Source organism: Lacerta agilis, chromosome 7, assembly GCF_009819535.1.
Source record: "Lacerta agilis isolate rLacAgi1 chromosome 7, rLacAgi1.pri, whole genome shotgun sequence".
NCBI classification, from domain to species: Eukaryota; Metazoa; Chordata; class Lepidosauria; order Squamata; family Lacertidae; genus Lacerta; species Lacerta agilis.
This window is the reverse complement of record NC_046318.1, coordinates 79,683,430-79,709,807: the sequence shown is the minus strand read 5'-3', so window position 1 is coordinate 79,709,807 and position 26,378 is coordinate 79,683,430. Positions and strand designations below refer to the sequence as shown.

Sequence of the window (26,378 nt, the reverse complement as noted above, 5' to 3'; positions counted from 1 at the left end):
ATCACTATAATTTTAACTGGGCAACCAGTCCATGCTGTCTGAAATCATCTGGCTGTTTACTTGAGGGTAAGCTGCAACAAGCTTCTCCCTGAATTGAACAAGGAAACAAACCACAGACTTAATATTACCACTAATCACTCAGTAGTTGGTGGTCTTCCTTTATGTTCTTTCACAGGCTTGAGAAAGTACCGCTGGACAAAAATCTAAGTTTGTGAACACCAGTGATGATGATGATGATGATGATTTTATTTATACCCCACCCTCCCTGGCCAGGACCGGTCTCAGGGCGGCTAACACCAATAAAATTACAATAAAACATAAAAGAAAAAAGAAAAAAAACACCAGTTAATTAAAATACGGGTTAAAATACAATTTAAAATGCAGCCCCATTTTTGTAGTAGCCAATAAATCAAAACCATAAGGGGAGGGAAACATAAGGGTCAGACTGAGTCCAAACCAAAGACCAGGCAGAACAGCTCCATCTTGCAGGCCCTGTGGAAAGATGTCAAATCCCACAGGGCCCTAGTCTCTTATGACAGAGCATTCTACCAAGTTGGGGCCAGTACTGAAAAGGCCCTAGCCCTAGTTGAGACCATGAGATATGACCGAGATGTGGTTATTAACACAGTTCTATGCATTTAACTGAGAAGTGAGCACAGGACTGAAATCTCCTAGGTGACCCCTCCCCCCCCCACACACATTTTGGGTTTCTGTAAACTATTTAGATGTTGCTACAGGCTTTTATGTTTTTATGTTTTGTTAAGTCACTGGAAAATAAACACCAAGAAATAAAAGCCGTTCTCATCAGTAGTTGAAGAAAAGGAAATGGGGGAGGGCCATCTCTGTGTCTCTCTAGGCATATACGGTAGAATCAATAATAGACCTACAGCAGGTGAAATACATTTATATGAATAAAAAGTCAAAAGGAAACAACAGCAATATAACAAGAGGTAGAAAAGTGGAGCTTTGAGATTCATTCTAGCTCATCTCTGCAATCTTCCTCCTCTTTGAAAAGCGTTTCGAGTATGACCTTCATGCTCCCTAGACTGACCCCAATTCTTTCTCCCAACCAGGAAATATATAAGTGGGTTAATACTGCTCTTTATGCAGCTGCATAAAATCCCTATGTTTGCTGTATACACAAATGTCACTATTTCAAATAAAAGAAAGAAAGTAAATGGGAAAGCGAAGATGAGGAAAAAGATGAACTCAAGAAAGAAGACTCTTAAAACCTTTCCCTGCTTCCTCTGTTGTGATCCAGAAAAAAGTTTTATCAATAGGGTCAGAGAGGAGCTGGTCATGAGTGGGAGGCAAATAACGGCAGTAATCTGAAGCAGGTAAAAAGCGAAAAGATTTTCAGCAAATGCAGTGTCAACAGTAGAGGATCAATGTAGTTGGTGGAACAAAGATTTGTTGAGCAACCAGGAAGAGTTTAAGTCATCTGCTCTTCTTTGAAATCCTGAGTAACAAACCCTAAGCAGTTGAGGGTGCAAAAGGGAAATTGGGAAGGAGGGGGGAAACTGCCAGTGGCAGGTGATTTTAGAATTTAAACCACACAGAGATAGCAAGAACAGAGGAGTAGCACCACATAGCGGTAAGAGGGGAAATGAAGCAGAAGAGGAACCCCTGGAGAGGAACGTGACACAAAAAAGCAGGGCTGTCAGGAGCTTTGCTGTGTCTCTGGAGCTATAAAATTGATTGCATGCCTTCACCTCAGACATCAATACACGGTCAGAGGAGAAAGCACAGTGGTTGCAAACACTGAGGTGACACTGGAAGGTGCAGTGTGCAGAAAGATACAGCCATACCTTGGAAGTTGAGTGGAATCCGTTCCGGAAGTCTGTTTGACTTCCAAAACATCCGGAAACCAAAGCGTGACTTCTGATTGGCTGCAGGAAGCTCCTGCAGCCAGTTGGAAGCTGTGGAAGCCCCGTTGGACGTTTGGCTTTCAAAAATAGTTCGCAAACTGGAACAGTCACTTCTGGGTTTGCAGCGTTTGGGAGCCAAAATGTTTGAGAACTAAGCTGTTTGAAAACCAAGGTATGACTGTACAGTAGAACCTCTACTCACGTCCACGATCCATTCCGGAGGCCCATCCTTATGGCGAAATGGGTCGCTGGTAGAAGCACCATTGTGCGCAGGCAAACCTGGTGTTTACTTCTGGGTTTGCCACTGCCGCGACTTGGAACAGGCCTAAGTAGAGTGGGATGTAAGTAGAGGTTCTATTGTACTTGCCATTCTCCAGAGAAGAATGGTTGTGGCAGGTAACTCTCTATGGAGGGGGGAAGAGGAAGGAATGTGTGCAGGAAGCTGTTGTCTCTACAGAGTATGGCAAAGAAACAAGAACTTAAACTCTTAATACAGGACGGCATATATGACCTAACAGGCAATACTGAAACATGGTTGGATGACAAATGACTGGAATGTAGAAATTGAGGGCTACAACCAACTCAAATGAAATACATCAATCAGGAAGGGTGGAGGAGTAGCATTATATGTAAAGGATGTGTGCACTTGTGAAGAGATCCATGAGCTGGAGTGTGGAAGGCAGATTGAGAGTATATGGGTAAAAATTGTAGGAGAAGGAAACAACAGTGACCTTACTGTGGGAGGAACTGATCGATGAAGTGAAAGTACAAGAAAACTTGGGAGGAAGTGATCGTATCCTCTTGGGTTCCATTAGATAAAGGCAACAGATAATTAAGCAGTCAGTCTGTGAGCACTTAGAAAAGGATGCTGTGATTACTAAGATCCAGCATGGGTTTCTCAAAAATACATCCTTCCAAATGAATCTCTTTTCTTTTCTTTTCTTTTCTTTTTTTTTTTGAGTTACAAGCTTGTTGGATCCAGGGGATGCTGTGGATATAGTTCATCTTGATTTCAGTAAGGCTATTGACAAAGTCCCCCATGATATTATTGTGCAGAAGCTGGTAAAATGTGGTCTGGATAAAATAACATCTGGAAGCAGCCCTTGGACCCACCAAGAGTGGCTGGGGAAACCCAGTGAGATGGGCAGGGTGTTGTTGTTATTATTGTTGTTAATAATAATAATAATAATAATAATACTGTAGGTGCTTGTCTGACTGAACCCAATGAGTACTCACTATTGGTTCCTCTTAATCCTGGGAAAAAGTGACAAGTGGAGTTCAGCACTTCTTGCTTCTTTGTTGTGATTTCGCATCATTCTGTCTCATGAGACAATTGGGGGAGTGTGCCTTTGGAGGTGAGGTTGAGCAGTAGGACAGTTGCAGCTCCTGCTGTGGCTGTAGCTTCTTTGTATGTTCCTGACAATTATCTCTTCCCCTTCACCTCTATCAGCTTCAGCTGACCCAAGTTCTCCTGGTGCGAAAATTAATCTGAATATATACTGTGGTCGAAAACTTTTGTGGGGTTCATTTCGAGAGCAGGCACACACACACACAATCAGGCAATCAAATCAGGTAATCCTTTAGCATGCCTCTGGTTGTCAGTCGCTGGGAATCTAAAGTAGGGAAACTGCTGTTGCCCAGGTTCTGCTTGCAGGCTATTCATAAGCATCTGATTGGCTATACCGTAATTAGAACAGGATGCTTCACCACATGGGGTAATGGATTGAAAGAAAACTGGGGCAGATATTCTAGAACAATCTAAAGAGTAACTACATATTTTCTGAGATTCAGGAGGCAGTGACTGCATTATTTACAACCTCTTTTAGGAGGTGGTCTGAAGGCTGGCCACTTGGCTTCACAGGTCCTGCAAACATAGCCAGAAACCTAGTCTTCTAGTAAATAAATATTTTTGGCCTATTTACTTTTTTTAAAGGAATCAAAGAACCGGGGAAGAAGGATTAGATGGTCCTGGAAGTTAAGAGTCAATCCAAGGACGACATTATTGGCAGCTTTTGTTGGATACATGTAAAGAATGTTTTATAGGCATTTAATTTTAGAAGACTTTAATTAGGTACCAAACTTTGACCCAGAAGTGCCTAAATAAATAAATAAATAAATACCTATCATGTTTTTATTGGTCCTTGGAGCTTGTTCAATATCAAGCAATGAGGTTATCATACAAACAAGTTTGACAAAGAAGCTCCTACAAAGTGCCCCAAACTATTCACTTCTGCTTGTTTCATTGTCTACTAGTTCCTCTTTGCCCATTCTCACTGCAGCCCTGTTGCACCACTCCCTATTCTGTTACAGTCAGCACTTCATTGTTAATTGTGAAACAGAAAAGTGTGAAACAGGAAAGCAGGACATCACAGAGCCATTCAAGAGAAATGAATGGTGATGTTAAGATGACTCATGTGGACAATTTGGTTGTGCATTTTTCATTATTGATTGTTTCTGACTACTTTTGTTATATCTGTAACTACATTTTTTTCCCTTCAGGTGGTAAGCTGCCTTGAGCTTGATTTCAACTATGGAAAGCCAGCATTTAAATAGCATTAGGTATGTAAACTCGAAAAATTAGAATATTGTGGAAAAGTCCATTTATGTAAGCAATTGTTTTCATTAGCTACTGGAGTTTAATATATGAGATAGACTCATGACATGCAAAGCGAGATATGTCTTTATTATTATTATTATTATTATTATTATTATTATTATTAAATGAACTATTTATTCAGAAGATATAAATACCTCTTAACAAAAATCTGCAGCTGATTTACAGAAAAAAGAATCATCGTACAATAAGATATGCACAAAGTTCAGAATACAATTAATACATTTCGAATGCGTCATTTAAAACAGCCACTAAACAAGGTAGCACTCTCAAGCATCTCCAATAGACATTTTCCCCCCCTCCCCCTCCCCTCCCACCCTCCCCTCTGGACAGACCTTCGTTCTTCAGATCTTTATCCATGTACACAGTCTGTTCATTCGAGCTTGTATGTTTGGGTTGGCTTCACCCCTTTCTATCCACAAAGCGAGATATGTCAAGCCTTTGCTTGTTGTAATTGTGATGATTATGGCGTACAGCTGATGAAAACCCCAAAGTTGAAATTGTTAATTTGGGGTTCTCATCAGCTGTACGCCATAATCATCACAAATATAACAAATAAAGGCTTGACATATCTCACTTTGCATGTCATGAGTCTATCTCATATATTAGTTTCACCTTTTAAGTTGAATTACTGAAAGAAATTAACCTTTCCATGATATTCTAATTTTTCGAGTTCCACCTGTATTTTAAAGAGTTTGGGATGTTAAGCTATGTTCCAGATCCCTCTGACCCATGGGTCTAGCAAGTGTTAGAAGTTAATAAAGGCAGTGGGCAAATTTTGTGGGCAATGATGTTACCTAGAAGTAAAGCAGCAAGCTGGAGAGTCAGAGTAATGTTTGAGAGCAATATTTGATTTCAGTTTGAATCCAAGGTTGTGGCTGTGGGAGAAACAAGACCCCTTTTTTTGGGGGGGGGGTAATGCTGTGATTCCCTCGGTCATAGGCACATACTCTATATGTGCATAAGTAAACAATTTATCATAAAGACACCACAGTCTCTGCTCTGCCTCATTCCAAAAGGAAACATGGACCCTGAGTAAGTTCCTGGAACCGCTGGAATTCCACATTGCTCAGAGACTGTTGTGGCATGCAACAACAACAGCAGCAACAATTGTGCAGTTGGTATTTATGGTAAGTAAACTGCTTTGAATTGATAAGTTTTCAAATTCATACTTAATTATAAAAATTTAATTGTATATATATAAGACTGTTCAAATTCTTTTCCAATACCTATTTGGTTTTTCACATGCTCCATTATCTTTCTTTTATTTTTTATTTATTTAAGGAATATCAATGGTTTCCATTTAGATTTCATTTTTAGAAACATATAACATGTTTTTTTATGCTGCCATTCCACCCAGGTGTCTCTTGATTATACCAGTAAAAATGTATTATTCTAAAATAGTGAGAACAGTGTAAAACAAGCACCAAAACAATACAAGCAGGGCACAGTGTTTTTTCTCCCCATCAACCAATCATTTATTTTGTTTATGCTGCCATTCCAAAGTTAAGGCCATGTTCAAGGCAGCTTACAGCGTATAAAAATTAGGAAGCTACAAGCATAGCTAAATAAACAATAAACAAAGCATCGAAAAGTAGTAGTAGTAGCAATAATAATAATAATAATTTTATTATTTATACCCCGTCCATCTGGCTGGGTCCCCCCAGCCACTCTGGGCAGCTTCCAACAAATATTCAAAGTACACAGCCAAATTAAACAATTTCCACATGAATTATAAGATATAAAATAAAGATATAAAATATTAACAGCAACCACCCCCAACCAAACTCCCTAAACAATTCCTCAGCTTCCAACATCTGGAGGGCACCATGTTGATGGCCTCTGGGTGTAGCACCGCTGGTTTTCTGTGGTGGCAGAAAACCAGCTCTTTAGCTTCTAAAGAAGTGGGCTGCTGCATAGCTTGTTTAGCTTGCTTTCCCATGTTTCCTGAGATCTCTCAGCAGAGGACTGGATTTTGGGAACATGTATGCCTGTGGAACATAGAACAAGATGTATGCCAAATGGTGAATGGGTCATTGGAAAGTGCTTGTCTGTCATTCATCTGTCTGGGACCACCATATTGTTGCATGCTTAGTGAGCATGAAAAATGCATAATCATCCCCATTTTCACATGCATGTGTGTTTATTTTCAGAGGGTAAACATGATTAAAATAATCCCATATTGGCCTTTTGTTGAACTAGAAAAAATCACTGAAACAACCATTTTTGGGCTAATGCTGATAGTAGAGCAAGGGTGGTACTTGCAGTCCTGTAAAGGAAAATATAAGGAAACATCCAGGTGTCTCTTGATCATACCAGTAAATATATAGCACCAATACCAAACATGGTAAATGAATTTAGAATTCTAAAATAGTGAGAAGAACAGTGGCAAAACTAACAGCAGCCATAAGATCCCAAACAAATCAAAATTTAAAACTACAGTAGAATGGAATTGCTTTGAATATATGGAAAAATACTGTTCTAAAAAGAATAGAAGAAGAAGAAGAGTTTGGATTTGATATTCCGCTTTATCACTACCCGAAGGAGTCTCAAAGCAGCTAACATTCTCCTTTTCCTTCCTCCCCCACAACAAACACTCTGTGAGGTGAGTGGGGCTGAGAGACTTCAAAGAAGTGTGACTAGCCCAAGGTCACCCAGCAGCTGCATGTGGAGGAGCGGAGATGTGAACCCGGTTCCCCAGATTACGAGTCTACCGCTCTTAACCACTACACCACATATGTTAATATGCATAGATTAAATATGTAAAGTAGATGTGAGAATTTGAATATATGCCTAGTAGGTATAGATTAAGTAAGTAAGTAAGTAAGTAGGGTCTAGAAAAGACCCTGATGTTGGGAAAGATTGAGGGCACAAGGAGAAGGGGACGACAGAGGATGAGATGGTTGGACAGTGTTCTCGAAGCGACTGGCATGAGTTTGGCCAAACTGCGAGAGGCAGTGGGGGATAGGCGTGCCTGGCGTGCTCTGGTCCATGGGGTCACGAAGAGTCGGACACGACTGAACGACTGAACAACAACAAAGTAAGTAGGTAAAGCAAAGATGAAATTGAAATCAGGAATGGTTGTAAGAGATGAAGTTTCTTAAAAATGCAATGAAACAATCAAATTAAATTTTAAGGAAGTTGAGCTATGGTGGAGGGAAGTCATGAGGGTGGGTAAGGTGTTTTGTTTGAGTTTGTAAGGACTATATGTATTATATGTATATTTGTGTTATTTGTTTTGATGTGTATTTGTGTTTTTTGTGTGTATATAATAAATTTTATAATAAAATTATAAAAAAGAGAAGGGGGAAATAGTGAGAAGGGTGCCATTTTGCATTAAGATGGCAAATGAAAGCATTACTTTGACACGGTTTTGCCCAATTTTTGACATGCTGGCTCCAAATTGTGCAAATTCCTGACTCAGAAAGTTCTGCCACCGCTGTGCTGATTTGGGTGCTTCTAGAGATGTTGCCCAAGTTGGTATGAGGGTTCCTGGAGGCTGCGGTCTTGGACTATGTTTGGAGACACCCTTTGTAACTGTTTTGTTTATTTATGTATTAAATTTGTATAGTGCCCTTCATCTGAAGACTACGGGGCACTTCACAACATGAAAATGCTAACACAAAATACACGATAAAACAAAAACAAGCGAGTAACTCCCCTCCAACAAACAAATTTAAAAGGCCACAGATTGTTAATCAGCTGGAGGCCTGAGAATAGAGAAATGTTTCTGACTGGTGCCTCAATATATGTAATGAAAGTGTCAGGCAAGCATCCCTGGGAAGAGCATTCCGCAAATGGAGAACCACCAAATATGGTGGAGCAGATCATGACTTTGGCATGACTTCACCCAGTTTGGGACAACTGTAAGAAATGAGGTTTCCTGGGGCTAATGAGGCAGTTTCGTGAATGTTATTGGATGCAGTGAGCGTTAGTGGATGCGTTAGTGACTGTGTGTGGCCAGTAACTCACAGATTCCACTATCCACGAAATAATCATAATTTCCTTCGGTTTCTTTGAATTTCTGAACAGCCCCAGGACCTTGCCAAAAGTATCAGAATAGCAAAAGGGAAAAGGTGAATCTAATTCTGATTCTTTTGAAGCATCATATCTGGGGGCTGACCCGGAGTTCTACCTCCTCTCTTCCATGTTCCTCCTCCTTGAAAAGCCTCTGGAGTACAACCTTCATGCTCTCTCTAGATTGACTTTGTTTCTTTCTTCCAACCAAAAATAAATCAGTGGGTTAACACTGCTGTTTAGGCAGCTGGATAAGTAACCAACATTTATTAAAAATGAAGATGTGAATTGAAACCTATTAATTATAGTCAAGAATGTTAATGTAAAAGCGAAAAAGAGGAAGAAGAGGAGAGCAAGCAGGACGGCTCTTAAGACCCTTCTCTGGTTCCTCTGTTGTGGTCTCAAGAAAACCTTTATAAGCAGGATCAGAGAGGAGACAGTTGTGAGTGGGAGGCAAAGCAAAGGAGGAATCAGAAACAGGTAGAAAAGTACATCGCTATCAAAGGTCTTAAAGATAACATAAATGGCAATTCCAACAAGCACAAAAGTAAGGATCCATATTAGGGCACACACAATGGTGGACAAGTGCTGTGGGCGGTGGCATCGATGCCAGATTGGGAAGAGGACTGAAACACACCTGTCAATGCTGATGGCCGTCAACAGAAATTGACCAGTGATGTACATGTAGAAAAGAAACACAACACCAAAAAATAGTAATGGCCAACATAATGTGCTTGAAAATAAAAGCAGAGTTGGCAGTGTTACAAAAGGAACTAAGCAGATGAGGACCCCGAGGTCTGCAATAGCCAAATTCAGGATGAAGGTGGTGAAGGGATTCCTTTTCATGTGAAAGCCAAGAAACCAGATGACAGTTCCATTCCCCATAAGGCCAAAAATGCTAATAACAAAAAGAAAGGCAGAAGTACTAACAACAATCTTTTGTCTTAATTCTAACCACTCTTTAAAATAATCAAAATGATTGTTTGTGAGCCCAGTTCCACTGTGTGTTAGATTTTCTTTCTTTGCTATTTCCAAAAGGGACAGAGATCCGATGCTTTCATTTCTCAACATGCTCAACTTCTGCTTCTCAGCTACCTCTTGTATGGCTCGGTCCTAGGCACAAAAGAAAAAAAAATGTCAAAGAATCATTCAAGAGAACTGAAAAGGACTAAATCTGCAGGTTCAAACTTATCCTTCAGTTCTTTAGTTTACAGTTCGGTACCTGGAGTCCAGTTTGATATTTACGGTACAGTAATTCATATAATAAGAAGGAAGCTGATATATTGGGGAAATAATAATAATAACTATTAATGGAATGAAATAACCATGTAGCTTTTGTTTCTGTTTGCCAGATTTCCATCATGTTCACAGACTTCTGTATTTTATTCTCTTTAAGGAAAATCACTTTCCATGTAGATAGAATAAGAGGTGGCTTTGGAGAGAGAGAATGGACTCAGGACATTTACTTTTCCTCTGCTTTTTCCAAGCTCAGTTCATGCTTTAAACTATGTGAAAAGCATCTGAATCAGAGCAAGCAGTGATCCATAGAAAACCGAATTGACATTTGCTCCAATTGGGTGCTAAAGAGTAGATTTTTGCAGGGAAAGCTTAGAGAAAAAACAATACAAAAACACTCAGACATGGACTTCCGGTTGGGCGCCGAGCTGCACAGTCGGGAAAAGCCTCGGTTCCTTCACTGAGGGGGGAGGGGGAGTCGTAACTGCGCTACGACCCCCCAAAGAAACTCCAGGAAGAGAGTCCTGGAGGTATGGATCCTGCGAATACCCTCAGAGCCTCTCCTACTCTTCGGTAAGCCCTAGTAAGGGCAACCGGAGCGAGTGGGATTGAAGGCTGGGTATTGTGGATCAACTCTACCCCCCTTGGTGTGAAGTAACGGCTGCTGGCAGAATGAGCGCCCAATTCCTTCACAATTAGGATCTAATTGGACTTTGTAAGTACCATTTAACATAAGAAAAACCCTTTGAAATTCGGCACGGCAGGGAACTAAAAACGGAGGTCATTCCCTGACGACTGACGCAGATAGAGACAGTGTAACAGTATATCCGAGGCTGCGACTAAAGCTTGAAGAAAAAAAAGACTTTTGCATCTCTTTTTCCCATGGAAGGGAATTGGTGAGACTGATTTGATTGATTGGTTTGGGAAATATATACCCCCTTTTCCTGGGGTTTCAGAAAATTTGGCAAAAACTGACTAAAATGGCGCTGAATGGTAGAAAGGAAATAAGTTTGTTTTGACTGGAAGCTGTTGATCGACCTTGAGCATGGATAAGCGAAAATGGACACCGGAGTTTCAGAAAAAAACCTTGGAACTTTTGCAGCAGTTGAATGAAAGAGTGCAGCACTGGAGGCTGAACATTGGAGAAGCGGTCTCACAAAATAAAGAATTTGAGACTAAAGATACTATGGAGGACTTAATGATAACCCAAAAGGAAGAAGAAAAAAGCAACAAAGAGACAACAAAGGAATTGTTTGTGCCAAAGGAGGATAATGCAGTGGTTCAGGAGGAAGAAGCAGCAGAACAGGAAGAAGAAGAATTAATGCAACACCCCAGTGCTGTGAAAAGTTATTGGGAAAGAGTGGAGAGGCTGCAAGATGATGGACAAGATGAAAAATTAGCAATTTCTGACTATTGGGCAGGGACTTTCGAAAGGGTTGGAGTAGGTTGAGAGACCGGTCTTAGGATATGCAATTTTAGCTTCACATGGATTCGATTAATGGATATGGATATTGGACAATGGAAAACATTATGTAATAAAAATTAGCCAATTTTTTTGGAGGCCAAAGGGAAGGAGGTTAAAAAAATGGGTTGAGGAATTAGAAAGGTGTAAAAGTACAATGAAGCCGAGGAAGAAAAGAAAGTTTAGTAAATAATTACTGAATATATATGTTAGTAAAGGTCTTAAGGAGGAAAGAAATGTGGTTTAAATTAGGTCTGAAAGATGTAAGGAAAACTGGAAATTAAGAAGTGTGCATGCACACGAAAGCTCATACCAGGAACAAACTCAGTTGGTCTCTAAGGTGCTACTAGAAAGAATTTTCGATTTTGGAAATTATATGTTACATTTGAAGTCAGTGGGGGGGGGGGAGTCAATGTAAGAGGCAATTTTGTTGAAATGTATGAATACCTGGCCCAGGAAAGGGGCTGGGATTAAGCAACGATTAGTGCAATATGAGGTTAAACGTGGAATAATTATATGTGCTCCTGTGAGAGAGGGGCTTTGATATTTTGCTCCCCTCAGTGGGAGAGGGGGGAGCATGAAAAGTTTAACCATGTTATGATCTGTGCTTGTAATTGGAAAATCTTTTAAATTTTTAATAAAACAAAAAACAAAAGCACTCAGACATGGACCTTTAAAGTCCAGATCTGTGCCTGGAAAGACCAAGTCAAAAGATACAGTAATTGTGGATAAACCCTATAGCTCAGTGATTAAAACACATACCTTGTTTGCAGAACAGCTTAAATTTGAGTTGTGGCACTTTCCACTTAAAAGGTTGAAGGGCGGAGAAAGAATTCCCTCTCCACCAGCTTCTGGAATATTCTGGAGAGTCCTTTGGTCACTCAGAGCAGACAGTGCTGAGCTAGGGGAACAGAAAGGCAGACTTGGCATAGCACATCTGCATCTGTTTTAAGGCCATACATAAAAAGTACAAACAAACCAGCCAACTACTGACTGAGACCTGAAACAGCACTGTTTTCAATGTACAGTGGTACCTCAGGTTACATACGCTTCAGGTTACAGACTCGGCTAACACAGAAATAACGCTTCAGGTCAAGAACGTCGCTTCAGGATAAGAACAGAAATTGTGCTCTGGTGGCGCAGCGGCAGCGGGAGATCCCATTAGCTAAAGTGGTGCTTCAGGTTAAGAACAGTTTCAGGTTAAGAACAGACCTCCAGAACGAATTAAGTACGTAACCAGAGGTACCACTGGTAGTTTATGAAAGAAAGAAGTCAAAAAATATTTTACCCCATTTACTCCCACCCACATTCTCTTATCACAGATCACATCCAATAGGTTATAATACTCGAGTCATTTATAGAAAGAAAGAAAGAAAGAAAGAAAGAAAGAAAGAAAGAAAGAAAGAAAGAAAATCCCTGGTTTGACTGTTTTAGCAATCTGTTTTTCTATTTTGTACAACTTGCCTACGATAATACGATATGCAAGTGCAGATTTGTAGTTGCTTATTAAACTTTGCGAACATTAAACAGGGTGAGAAAAATCAATTAAGTGTCAAAGTGAGAATCAAGGAATAGAATGAGAATTACAAGAAAGCTGTACTAATTAGTCAGATAATAATAATAATAATAATAATAATAATAATAATAATAATAATAATAATAATAATAATAATGCTGCACCCCTAGTTCAGATGTACACCTCTGTGGTTCTCCTCCTGCTTTTGCAAACTGGCTGACTGACCGAACCCAAAGGGTTCCAACTCTATGATTCTATGATTCTAAATTAATTAAATTAACTTGAAACATTCACTTACCGGCGAGAAACTGTGGATCAATAAACATTAGACATGGTGAACAGGACTTAGCAAGAAGAACAATGTCATTGTAGGCTGTCAGATTTGCAGAAATATATGCAACAGGAAAGAAAAACAACAACAGACGTGTCATCAAGCTCCCTTGAAGAAGTTGAGGGCTCCACCCATTCCTCTTCATCTGTTTTAAAGAAGTTGGCCAATGGTTTTTTGTTCATTGGTTAACATGATAGCAAATTTAGGAGAAGAGTCCTAAATCTTGATTTCATAGAAAGGCTTCACTGAGAGAAGGTTGTAAGCAAGTGGCTGGGGAGGAGGAACCAGACAACTACCTTGTGTTTTTAATCATGTGAAAAATCTGTCATGATTATAACCATGAATTGCCTTTACTTTCCCATGCTCAAGTTGGTTGAAAAGATCAGACACACAAGAAATGGACAGATATACATTTAATATTTCATAAAGCATGTAGGAAGCATCATAAGAAAAATAAAAATAAACTGAAGCTGGATAGTTGTGTAGTTCTGTTTTTAGTGACCATTCAAGGTGTTGTCCTATAGCATCACCATAGTGGTAACTGGGGGAAATGGTGGTGGGCTCTGTCTTTATTTTGGATTCTTCGCTGTCCTTTGCTCTTGGTATATTTAGTCAGTCATCTTTCTTCTCCTTGCACAGGAAGGCAAAAATCATTCTGTTCCTCTCCAGCTCCTCAGTTACAACTCAGGTTACAGTCCTTTTAAAGCACCTTGTCTCCTCAAATCCTGGATAAGGCTTTAAAAGGACTGTAACCTGAGTTGTAACTGAGGAGCCTCTTCACTACAATTTTCACCAGACTTGTGAAGAGAGAGAGAGAGAGAGAAAAAGCTAGTGGTGGATATTCTAGAACCTTATGAAGAGGGAGAATATATCCTCTGAGATTTGGGAGACAGTGACTGCAATATTTAGAACCTCTTTTAGGAGGTGGTTTAAAACAAATACAAATGGATAACCCCCCTCCACCAACACATTTAATGTTAATCAGCCGAAGACCTGGGTATAGAGGAACATTTCTGCTTGGTGCCTAAACCTATGTAATGAAGGTGCCAGGCAAGTCTTCCTGGGGGGAGCATTCCATCTTATATGGTGTTGCAAACCAATACTTTAGCATGACTTCACCCAATTTGGCACAACTGTAAGAAATGAGGTTTCCTGAGGCTAATGATGCAGTTTTTGCCTACATTTGAATGTTGTTGTATGCAATGAGATATATGTCTCTGTTTGTGCGTACGTAGCCCAATAATTCACAGACTGTACTATCCATTAAATAATCACAATTTGTTTTGGTTTCTTTGACTTCCTGAGCAGAAAAGTAAATCATTCTGATTCTTCTGAAGCATCATATCTGGTTTCTGACCTGGAGTTCTAGCTCCGCTCTTCCATGTTCCTCCTCCTTGAAAAGCCTCTGCAATGCAACCTTCATGCTCTCCTTTGACCGACTGTGTTTCTTCCTTCCAACCAGGAAATAAATCAGTGGGTTAACACTGCTGTTTAGGCAGCTGCATAAGTGTCCAACAATTAGTGAAGGCTCTGATATATCAAACCCCAGAAGAAGAAGTAAAATCATGAAACTGAATGTAAAAGCAAAGAAGAGGAAGAAGAGGAGAGCAAGAAGGATGGCTCTTAAGACCCTTCCCTTCTTCCTCTGTTGTGATCGGAAGCAAACTTTTATAAGCAGGATCACTGTGGAGATAATCATGAGTGGAAAGCAAAGCACAGGAGGAATCAGGAAGACGAAGAGGAAGAAAAATTGTTTCTCAAAAAGGTACGCCAAAGAAGCATAACTGCATAATCCGATGGATAGGAAAGTAAGGATCCATATTAGGGCGCACACAATGGTAGACAAGTGCTGTGGCCGGTGACATCGATGCCAAATTGGAAAGAGGACAGAAACACACCTGTCAACGCTGATGGCTGTCAACAGAAATTGACCAGTGATGTAGAAAAAGAAAGTACTGATACATAAAAGTGTTAACCAGGCGATACTTTCCAATGTGGGTGAAAATTCAAACACAGTTAGCACTATCATCAAAGAAATTGTGCATATGAGGACCCCAAGGTCTGCAATAGCCAAATTCAGGATGAAGGTGGTGAAAGGATTCCTATTCATGCGAAAGCCAAGAAACCAGACGACTGTTCCATTCCCAGTAAGTCCAAAAATGCTAATAACAAAAATAAAGACGGGAATAATAATCAATGCCATTTCTTGAGCATCTAATTCAAAATAGGGATTGTTATTTTGGGGGAGCTCAGTGCCATTGTTTGTTTGGTTTCCCTTCTCGGCAGTATCCAAAAAGGACAGGGATTCCATGCTATCGTTTCTCATCATGCTCAATCTATGCTTTTCAGCTATGTTTTGTATGGCTTCTCCTAGGAAAAAAGAAAGAAAGATTGAATCAGTTCTGTCTGTAAAGCTGAACCTTATTGCACGGATGCATCTCTAGATTGCAAAATACCATGGGGCAGCAGAACAATGTGATATGCGGTGCAAAAGTCATCCTCCTCACAGGTTTAGTTTTTATTTTATAAAAATAGAAGAGTCCTTATGAGTGCTAGAAATTGCTTGAAAGTTTACAGGCAATCCCTTTTGAAATCTAGAAGACTTATTAAGCACATTTTCTAGTGATTAGAAGACTACCAAGTCATATATAAGTTTTTTGTCCTATCATGAAGTGGACTCTGTTCAGGCATTCTTAAAACTCTGCTTGCATAGGAAGGGGGAATAGTTAATTGCAAAGCTCATCTCAGTATATATATATTTAAAAAGCAGCAGCAGCAGCAACAGCCGCAACTACACAGAAGGACAAGAAGCCGCCATCAAAGTTTTTGGTAAAGTTTTATGCCAGACGCTCTAAAACCATTTATATACAAGGTATCTATAGCTCTATATTCATTCAAAGGGATTTGAACTAGTGATGAATGACCATGAATTGTGGAAGTGGTGGATAGTTTGATGAAAATGCTGGCAAACTGTGCAGCAGCTTTGAGAAATGGAGAATTCAGTGTTAGGGATTGTTAGCAAAAGGATTAAAAATGAAACTTCCAATAAAATGATGCAGTTATAAAAATCTATGGTCATTCTACACTTGGAATACTGTGGTAAAAATCCTAGTCATTTTAGAAAGGATAGTATAGAATGAATGGCTTCCAAAAAGGGCAGCCAAAATGGTGAATGATAAGGGAACCGGCGTTTGTCTGCAGACAGTTTTTCCGGGTCATGTGGCCAGCATGACTAAGCCACTTCTGGCGCAATGGAACACTGAAACCAGAGCAGTGCATGGAAACGCCATTTACCTTCCTACCACAGTGTTACCTATTTATCTACTCGCACTGGCATGCTTTCGAACTGCTAGGTTGGCAGGAGCTGGGACTGAGCAACGGGAGCTCACCCCGTCGCAGGGATTCGAACCGCCAACCTTCTGATCAGCAAGCCCAAGAGACTCAGTGGTTTAGACCACAGTGCCACCAGCATCCCTTGATAAGGGAGTAAGCATGGTCAAAATTCCTCTAATTGTTCTGTTCATGCATTGTCCACTAGCTCCTCTTTTCCCATCTCACTGCAGCCTATGGAGAGGGACCATGGAATTATCCATACTTACCTTTCCCCTGCACTTTCAATGTAGGGTTGTGCTTTAAAGCTCAATTCCCACACTTTAAGGCTATGGCATGGAGCTTTAAAGTGCAGACTCATTTCTGGAAAAAGGAAGTCCTAACATAGCCCCCTTTTAATGTTTAGTTTATGAATTAAACAAACCAATAAATCTTTCCAACAGAAGACCCCAGGAATTCAACCTGTGTCTTCCTGCCTTAGAAGCATGTACTTCTCTGCCACTCACCTCTGGGTCTCCTCCTGCTTTTGCAAATGAATTAAATGAACTTGAGGCATTCACATACCTGTAAGAAACTGTTGATCACCAATCTTTAGACATGATGAGTGGACAACAATAAGACATGCAACACCCTGTGCTGGAATAACTACGTAGGGCAGAAGATTTGCAGAAATGACTGCAACCCCAAGGAAAAAACAGATGTTTTCTCAAGCTGACAGCAACAAGTTTAGGACTACCCCCCCCCCACTCATTTCCATTTTCTCTGTGGCTGAACCAGAAAGCTACTCTGTGATGCAATGAGGAGAAATATCTATTCTGATGACAGTCAGAACTTCTCTTTATTTTTTCATGCTTAACCAGCATCACTGATACACAATAAACTCAGAGATATTTGTATAATAGATACAATATTTAAAGCTCCTAATAGCTTAGGCCCCAAAACATTCTTCTCTATAAGGTTCCACTCCCAAGGTATTAAGATCAACAGAGCAGGCCCTTTTAGTAGCTCTGCTGGTGGCAGCCCCAGGAGAGGGCATTATTTTTGATAGCCTGGTGAAGTTTAAGAATTCATGTGGCTGGGATTGGACATGTGTACTCATGATCATGTCTCACAATAACATACTCTCCTACTGACCCAAATCTGCTGGACCACCACAGAAACTATTAAGCCACCACAGCTCCTTTCTTTTGCCAGGAGAAATCCTGATTTAAGCTACTCTTGAAGTGATAGTGGAGTTGCAGCTAGCGTGTAGTTTTAGCAAAGCTGCAATCTTGCCCATGGACCTTTAAGAGTAGCTTGGCTCCCTGTCTTCCACCCCCATCCAAAGATACTTTATGCTGTTGCTCTCCCAGCTTTTCTCTCCCCTTATCTTCATATTCTTCATTCTCTCTCTCTCTCTCTCCTTCTCTCCCATTTTCCCCCATTCTGCTTGATTTACAATTTTCTTGCGATTTACAAGATTATGAGACTGATCAAGTTTACCCCTGGTTTGACAAAAAATTGCCACTCAATCATTTCCAGCCCAGCATTGCAAGCATCACTAGATCCACCAGTGAATCCAGTTTTTCTTCTCAGTAGGATGTTGGAGAGATCAACACATCTCTTTACGCCCTCTCCCACACTGTCAGGGCACCATACGTGACGGAGGGGATTTTCAAATGGGCAGATGGCCTCAGTCAAGGAGGAAATTCTAATTATTAAACTGAAAACTGAAAATTTTATTCGCATAGTCAGCAGCCCTTGCAACAAAAGATACACAATGTGCAATTAAAAACAATAGTAGGTAAAAAGATTGACCAAATGGTTATGATTGTCGTTCAAATAGTGGCCCTTAATCTCATTGTGCCCTCAATAAATCTAGCAACGTTTGTTGTTGTCAGCTCATTTTGATCCGATAAGAGAAAGAACAACGTATTCGCAGATGGACGGCCTGGGATAGTGAGTAAGAGTGGAGTAATAAATTCAAGCCTCAGATCTTTACAGAGGGAGCATGACAGGAGGACATGATCCACTGCTTCCAAGTTGCTGTTGCTGCAAGGGCAGTCTTTTTTCAATTGGGATCTTTTGAAATCTGCCCTCGAGTACCGCTGAGGGCAGCACATCCAATCTAGCTAGCGTGAAGGCGCGTCTGAATTTTGGAATGGTTAATTTGTGCAAATAAGATGGCAAAGAATCAAACTGGGAAGGGGAAAGAAGGCGTACCAAGGACAGCGTTTCTTTATAATCGCCAGATTATTTTGTTGCTCAAGGTCCTTTAGATGCTGACCACTTAGGCATAGGGTTTGGCCTGTTTGTCCAATATAGAGAGCTGAAGGGCACTGTTGGCATTTGATGGCATACACCATGTTAGAAGATGAGCAATTAAATAGTCCTGAGATGGTATGTTTGGTGTTGTTGGGGCCAGTAATGGTGTTGTCTGGGTGTATGTGGCAGCAAAGTTGGCATCTGGGTTTATTGCAGGCTCTGGTACCAGTGTACATATTAAGTCCTGTTTTTGTATTATTGTGGGTGAGTTGTTGTTTAAGATTGGGTGGCTGTCTGTCGGCGATGAAAGGTCTTCCTCCCAGAGCTTGAGAAAGAGAACTGTCATTGTCTAGGAGAGGTTGTAGATCTCTGATGATGCGTTGTACTGTTTTAACTTGGGAGCTGTATGTGATTACTAGTTGTGTTCTGTTATTTTCTTTTTTGGGTCTGTCTTGCAGCAAGTTCTCTCTGGGTATCAGTCTGGCTCTGTTGATCTGTTGTTTAACTTCATCAGGTGGATATTTTAGTTCTAAAAAAGGTTTGTTGTAGATCTCTTAGGTGAGAGTCTCTGTCTGTAGAGTTGACACAGATGCGGCTGTAACGTAGGGCCTGGCTATATACAATGGATTGTTTGGTATGTTTGGGAGGGTAGCTAGAAGCATGTAGATATGTTTTTCGGTTAGTTGGTTTATGGTATAAGGTGGTGTCTATGTGTCCATCCTGTAATTTTATAGCAGTGTCCAAAAATGTATTGCTTGTATAGATTGGTTCATTGTTAGGTTGATGATGGGGTGAAAGTCAGATTTTGTGTAGTTTGAATTGGGCCAGATATGGCTATTATCAATTTTCGCCATATTAAACTGAGACACTCGTACAATAAGAAAAATGAAGGGCTATATTGGGAATTAATGATCATCCTCATCCTCATCATACTTTAGGAATATTGTCCACTGGAAAGTTTGTCAAAACATGTTAGTTTCAAAGCCATAGGGGGAAATGAAGTTTGCTGCTAGATTACGGATTTTTCTTCTGAGTAAAAAACCTGAAAACACAGCATCTGTAAGCATATAATTTGCAAATTCAAAGTCTCCGCTTCTGCTCTCTGACTCAGCCTTAAGATCTGAAACTAACCTCTTGTATCGTAGACATTGAGAGTGGGGTGGCTGGGTAGAGGAGAAGAGGAGTGGGAGAAGGAGTTGAACAGCTCTTGTGATTAGGGAAAGAAAAGCCAGAAAGAATTGGGAAGGCATGTGTAATTTTATTGTTATTAAAATGTGATTTTTAACAAAAGTGCATAAAATAAAACTCAAGTCAAATTGAGATTGATAAGAAATATTAAAAATAGAAAACACACACTTACCTGAGTAGCCAGAAAGGAAGATTTTTACAATGTGAATGTATCTGAAGAAGTGGGCAGGCACACAAAAGCTCCTACCAAGAAAAAACTTAGTTGGTCTCTAAGGTGCTACTGGAAGGAAATTTTTATTTTGTTTTGACAACGTGAAGAGCATTAGACAAAACTTTAGTCTATCTTGCGTGCTACTTTCTGCTCTGCCTGGATGTGGGAACTGAAAATTTCTTCCATCTACACCAGCCATCCATCTGGTATCCTTCTAACTCAAGACTCCAGGGAGTTAGCTTGGCTCACCTATCAGCCAATAGTGCACAGCATTGCCATTCAGCTACAGATACCCTCTTACCTTAGCTAATAAATGACATCAAAATTAGATATTTACATACCTGTCAAAAACTTTGGCTCAGCATCCCCCAGGCATGGTGAGTGGGAGCAGCAATTGGTGCTGGAATAAGTATGCAATCAGAAGATTTGCAGAAATTGTTAAGATGCCTCATCTGGTTCTTAGCAAGATGTGTAGGGTCTTTCCCATGTGTCTTGAGTTCTGTGTAATCCATTTGCCAGCATCATGTGATAAGATGGGTTTTTTTGTGCATTGGGTCTCAGGATAGCATTTGACAAACTCAAGAGGAGATTCTTGCCTCCCAAAGCTCAGTTTGCCCGGCAGGCACTCTTCAGCAGAGTGAATTTGCAAGTGGTAAGCAAGTCCAAATTCTCTTTGTCCCTATCTGGAGAAATATCTTCATTGATTAGAGTGTCACCTGACCCATTAACAGAAATAGTAACCAATGTATTAAGAGAGCAATCAGCTTGCTGTTGGTTCTGCTACGGAAGAACTTAGGCTGGGGAGCAGAACTATATCTGAAGAACAAAAAAGTGAGTCCTGCTAGATCAGATCAGTGGCCCATGCAGCTAACTGTCCTTGTCTCACAGCGGAGAACAGATGCTTCAAGGAAGCCCACAAACAGCTTCTAAACACAACAGTACTCTCCTCCCCCGTGATGTTCCACTGGCAGGCCTTAATCTCCTTAATTTTCCTACCCCCTTGGGACAACTTTGACATGTGTGGGAGGACAATCTGCATTTTTGGGTGCAAATTGGGCACACTTCTGCCAAATTCCAGATGCATTAATTCTTTAAAGCTCTATTATTATTATTATTATTATTATTATTATTATTATTATTATTATTATTATTATTATTTGATATGGAGTACTCTTTATTCTATCCTGGTGGCAAGGAAAAATAATTTTTCAATCTGAATAAGGCTCCAATCTAGCCAGACCTAGAGATGGTATTTCTATGTCTGTCTGTCTGTCTGCCTGTCTGTCTGCCTGCCTGCCTGTCTGCCTGCCTGTCTGAGAGAGAGAGAGAGACTGAGACTGCATGCCCCATTCCACCTAGTTTTCAGTTCCCCCCCCCACTCACTCATTCCATATCCCATGCCACGGAATTTTCTTCCTCTCAGAGCTACATAAATCTACTGAAGCAAGCCTCTTATACAATGGTGGCAAAGTTTTGGATACAGGAACCCAAACATGGAAAGTATCAACTTGATATTACTGCATATGAGACTGAAATATGTGATACAGAAGACTCTGTGTGAGAATAGTATGCTGGGAACATGTTCATGACCGTTAAATGCCAGGACATTGTTATCTGCCACCAGAGCTATCTTGCTTGGACATATGCAGAAGATAGTTGGGTGTTTCCTGTGAGAGGAGACAGTTACAAAAGCATCAAACCCAAAAATGATATTTTGGGGAGAATAACTATATATGCAATAATTATATATGCAAAAGCATTTCAGAACACTATGGGGATGATTAAAGATCTGGACCTCAGACCACATCCAGTTCTCAATCCTTGGGCTCAATCCTTCTGTGGCAGTCCAACAGCAAGTTAATTCCTCTCTTTTGAAGCATCAGATTTACTTTCATTAATTGCAGAGAGAGAGAGAGAGAAAGAGAGAGAGACTGCAGGAGCCATGTTTGAAGACAGTAATTTCTCCCTGCCACCCATTGGGTGTTTTGTGCCATTCTGATGATGAGTGTTACTTGCTCAGGCTGTTTTTTGGTTAGCCTTTTATGTGAGCAGTTTGCTGCCTCTCTATTGCATTAGAGCCTTTGCACATTGTGGTGGGTCGTTTAAGTTGTGCCAGTGGAAAGCTAAGAGGAGCCCAGTCATCTTCTCCCCTGCTCAGAGGTTACTCTTTGCTCTGCAAATGAAGAGTGGACTGTACTGTTACACCTGACTGCTTTATTCTCATGCCCCATCCCAATCCTTCTTAATAAGTGTTGACTAGAATGATGTGTCAAGGTGAGTCTTTATCCATGGTGATTTTGGTTCTTCACCATGTAAAGGAGTCTAGCGTAGCTTTGGATAGAGGCTTGATGGCACAGAAAAAATAGCACAGATATTTTTCACACAGGGAGTGAAAGTTCCATCATGCACTTTTCAAAAAAAAATCTGGGGAATATTGCTTTGGATATAGGCTTGTTGGCTAGCATTGAGTGGAAAGTGCATTGTGGCATGATATGGAATCATCCCCCCCCCCCCCGTATCCTCTGGTGTTTTTTCCCAAAAACTTTATTGGAATGATAAAGAAACATTGATATATGAATCATTTCTGCTAATTGTCACATTGCCCTATAAAGGTGTAGATGGCAGAATTTTGTGGATTTCTATATGCACATAGTTATAATTTCTATATCACTACATCCATATAATAAGCAGGGCTTTTTTCCAGCCAGAACTTGCCAGAACTCAGTTCCGGCAACTTTCAGGTGGGTGACATGGCTATTATAGGAGAACAAAGGATGCCTTTATGGTGAGTTTCTGCACCTCTTTTCTAGAAAAATAGCACAGAAAATAGGGATTGTACTGGTGGAATGTTCCATCATGCACTTTAAAAAAATAAATAAATCTGGGGAAAATATTTTCTTCTGTTTTCTTCAAACATTGGAGCACTAAATGTGAATATTTCTTTACTTCATTCCCTTTAGCAATGTTCTCAATGCCATTTAGCAGTTTTCAGTCCTTGGGCTCAATCCTTCTGCTGCAGTCCAACAGCTAGTTCATTCCTCCTTTTTGAAATATTATATATTCTTACATTAATTGGTCAGGTGACAATGCTTTGCTGCACAATTGAACAGCATCTAAAATAACATGAAGATAATGCACTTTGGTGCCTTATGTTTGATATATATTTGTTGTACTATAGCTTCAGGGTCAGTGGGAAGTGGAGGAGAGGTGGGAAGCCTTAAGACAAATACCTTTCTACTCAGCTCTGCTTCCTCATTTCACAGTCTCTCTGTCCATCTCTCACATGGCGAAGGATGAAATGCTGAGCTCTGAATTTGCTTGGCTGTAAAATCTATCCAACACTCAGGTGTCAGTATCATTCCCTTCCCTCACTGTTCAGACCTCCTGACATCAATCCCCAATTCTATTCATGAGATTTCTAGGATGCTTCCCAGCGCAAATATCTCATTATGGCCCACTGGCCATTTCTTGTCTTTTGTTCCAACAACCCCACCACCATCACTGCATAACCTGGTATAGTAGATTTTTTAATAATAATAATAATAATAATAATAATAATAATAATAATAATAATAATAATGAAATAGTTAAGAAGAAATTAAAAGAACCACAAAGAACTGCAGACTTCACTCATCTGAGACTTCCAGGTATAGGGTGGTATATAAATTCAATGAATAATAATCAGCCTTTGAAAAAATGGAAATGAGGGTTTAGCTCTATGTCTCCTCAGAGATGTACAATCTGTGGATATTAACATATATATTCATAATAATATGACACTGGGTTCAGAGTTGAACAAATACCAAGAAATATAAGAAGAGATAGAAAATGAAGCCTTCTGGGGGAAAACATAATCATTTTATTATTATTATTATTATTATTATTATTATTATTATTATTATTATTATTATTGGCTTTGTGTTACAAAGCAAACATAAACTGGGAAAGGTACATCTGTCATCTCCACTTTCAGTTCATAGTCTTTTTTTATTAATCTTTATTGAAAATTATGTCATATCATACAATCAAAACAAAACAAAACAAACTAAACAACAACAAAGAATAACTAATAATAAGTATCAACATAACAAAATACGCCAAATAAATCTTAAATAAAATATAACAAAACAAATCTCACATATTCATTCATTCTAACAAAAATAAATCAAAACTCATTAATCCAACAAAATAGATAATAATGCCTGCATTCAACACTGAATCTTATCAACTTCTTAAGTCTTCCACTTGCCGTCCTCTCGGGTTCTTTGACTAAATCATTCACTACTGCTTCCCTTTACCACTAATCTACATGCCTTGCAAATTAAATGACTCCCTGTCCTTTCCCCCCTTTAACAATACGGAAGATTAGAAATGGATCCAAGTTTTTATGGTAGGGCACTGTTTTTTCATATACTCCCCAAATTTCTCCCAATTTTGATGAAATTTTTGATTACTTTCTCCTCTTACTAATTCTGTTAGCTTGGCCAAATCCAGATAACTATATCATTTCTCTTGCCATTCTTGGATATTAGGAACTTCTTGTATCTTCCAATATGTCGCAATTAATATCCTTGCTGCCGCTACCGCATAGAGAAATAATTTTCCATCCTCTTTTTTTATTCCTTCATCTAATGTGCCTAATAAAAATGCTTCTGGATGTTTTAAAATATTATACTTCAATATTTTCTTAATTTCTTCAAAGATTTGAATCCAATTTTTTTTTAACTTTCCCACAGTGCCACCACATATGTATAAATGTCCCTGTTTCTTTACCACATCTCCAACATAGATTATCTTTCGTTTTGTACATTTTGTGTAATTTAACCAGGGTAATATACCATTTATAAAACATTTTGATCATATTTTCCTTAATCCCCTCCGAGGCTGTAAATTTCCACCATTCTTTCGATAATTTCTCCCATTGTTCTAATTGTATAGCCTTCCCCAGATCCATTGCCCAGTTAATCATTGTCTCCTTTACCATTTCATCTTTGACTTCCTATTCAAGCAGAAGGTTATACATTTTAGAAATTATTTTACTATTATTTTGTAACAGATGTGTTTCCAATGGAGAAAGTTCTTTTAGGAAGCCTTTTTGCATCATATCTCTGTTAAACTTACTATTTACTTGGTGATACTGTATCCATCCTGTTAAATACTGTTTAATATCTTCATATTTCTTCAACTTGAGCTTCCTTTCTCTTTCTTCCAACAAATCTTTATATTTTCCCCAAGTTCCTTCCATATTTACCTTTTTTACAATAATGATTTCAATAGGTAATAGCCATTTGGGTGTTTTTGGCTCTAAAAGATTCCTATGCTTCTCCGAGTTCATAGTCTTTTTACAAGTGGATTCTATTTTTTGCAGTCATTAGATCCGGGTTTGGACCTGAGCGTCTTCCTTCTTTCTGCAATCTTCCTCCTCCTTGAAAACCCTCTGGAATATGACCTTCAAGCTCTCCCTTGACCGACTGTGTTTCTTTCTTCCAACCAGGAAATAAATCAGTGGGTTAACACTGCTGTTTAGGCAGCTGCATAAGAGCCCAAGAAATAATGCACTAAAGTTTACAAGCTTATTGGAAAGAAAGATTAATAAAATGCAGGTATATGGGAAAGCAAAGAAGAGGAAGAAGAGGAGGGCAAGTAGGATGGCTGTTAAAGCTTTTGCCTTCTTCCTCTGTTGTGATCTAAAGTAAACTTTTATAAACAGGACAAGAGTAGAAACAGTCATGAGTGGGAGGCAAAGTATAGCATTCATTAGAAGCTGGTAGAAAATGGAATCCTCGATAAGCAGAAAATTAGGAAGAATCCAGCAGATGACAGTGAGCAGGAAACAAATGATCCATATTGTGGCACACACAAGGGTGGAAAAGTGTGGTGGTCGGTGGCATTGATGCCAAAGGGGAAAGACGACAGAAACACACCTGTCCATGCTAATGGCTGTCAGCAGATATTGACCAGTGTTGTACATGAACATAAAAAAATACCTGAACAACAAATGAAACAAAAACATATAGGGATTTAAGATAGTAAAAGGTGACTGCAGAAGACCCATAATTGAAACAGAGCATAAGCATATGAGAGCCCCCAGATCAGCAACAGCCAGATGTAGTATGAAAGTGGTGAAAGGATTCCTCTTCATGCAGAAACCAAGAAACCAAATTACAGTTCCATTCCCCATTAATCCAAAAATGCTAATAACTAGAATTAAGAAATCTAGAATAATGGCTGCTATATTATATGGTGATGATTCATGATCAAAACCATCCTGGGGGGTTAGGAAGTCAGTTCCATTTTCTGCTCCAATATCTTCCCATGAAGCATTCAAAGTGGACCAGGATTCCAGGCCATCATTGCTCAT

The 26,378-nt window shown here is 39.6% G+C and overlaps 3 protein-coding genes across 3 annotated transcripts; all 3 read right to left on the bottom strand.

Moving 5' to 3' along the window:
* Positions 1-8,587: 8,587 nt before the first annotated feature.
* LOC117050480 (proto-oncogene Mas-like) lies at positions 8,588-9,570 on the bottom strand. The gene is given in 2 exon segments (XM_033156146.1): positions 8,588-8,709; positions 8,712-9,570. Coding segments are annotated over 2 exon segments (981 nt in total).
* A 4,813-nt stretch (positions 9,571-14,383) lies between these two features.
* Positions 14,384-15,355, bottom strand: LOC117050479 (mas-related G-protein coupled receptor member H-like). Its single transcript, XM_033156143.1, has one exon. The coding sequence runs from the start codon at positions 15,353-15,355 to the stop codon at positions 14,384-14,386; it is 972 nt and encodes a 323-aa protein (XP_033012034.1).
* A 10,033-nt stretch (positions 15,356-25,388) lies between these two features.
* LOC117050478 (proto-oncogene Mas-like) lies at positions 25,389-26,378 on the bottom strand. The gene has a single exon (XM_033156142.1). It carries the CDS (start codon positions 26,376-26,378, stop codon positions 25,389-25,391), a length of 990 nt encoding a protein of 329 aa, XP_033012033.1.

Bases quoted from the DNA above. Each gene is read 5' to 3' on its own strand.
- LOC117050479 (XM_033156143.1), bottom strand. From the start codon at position 15,355: ATGGAATCCCTGTCCTTTTTGGATACTGCCGAGAAGGGAAACCAAACA.
- LOC117050478 (XM_033156142.1), bottom strand. From the start codon at position 26,378: ATGAGCAATGATGGCCTGGAATCCTGGTCCACTTTGAATGCTTCATGG.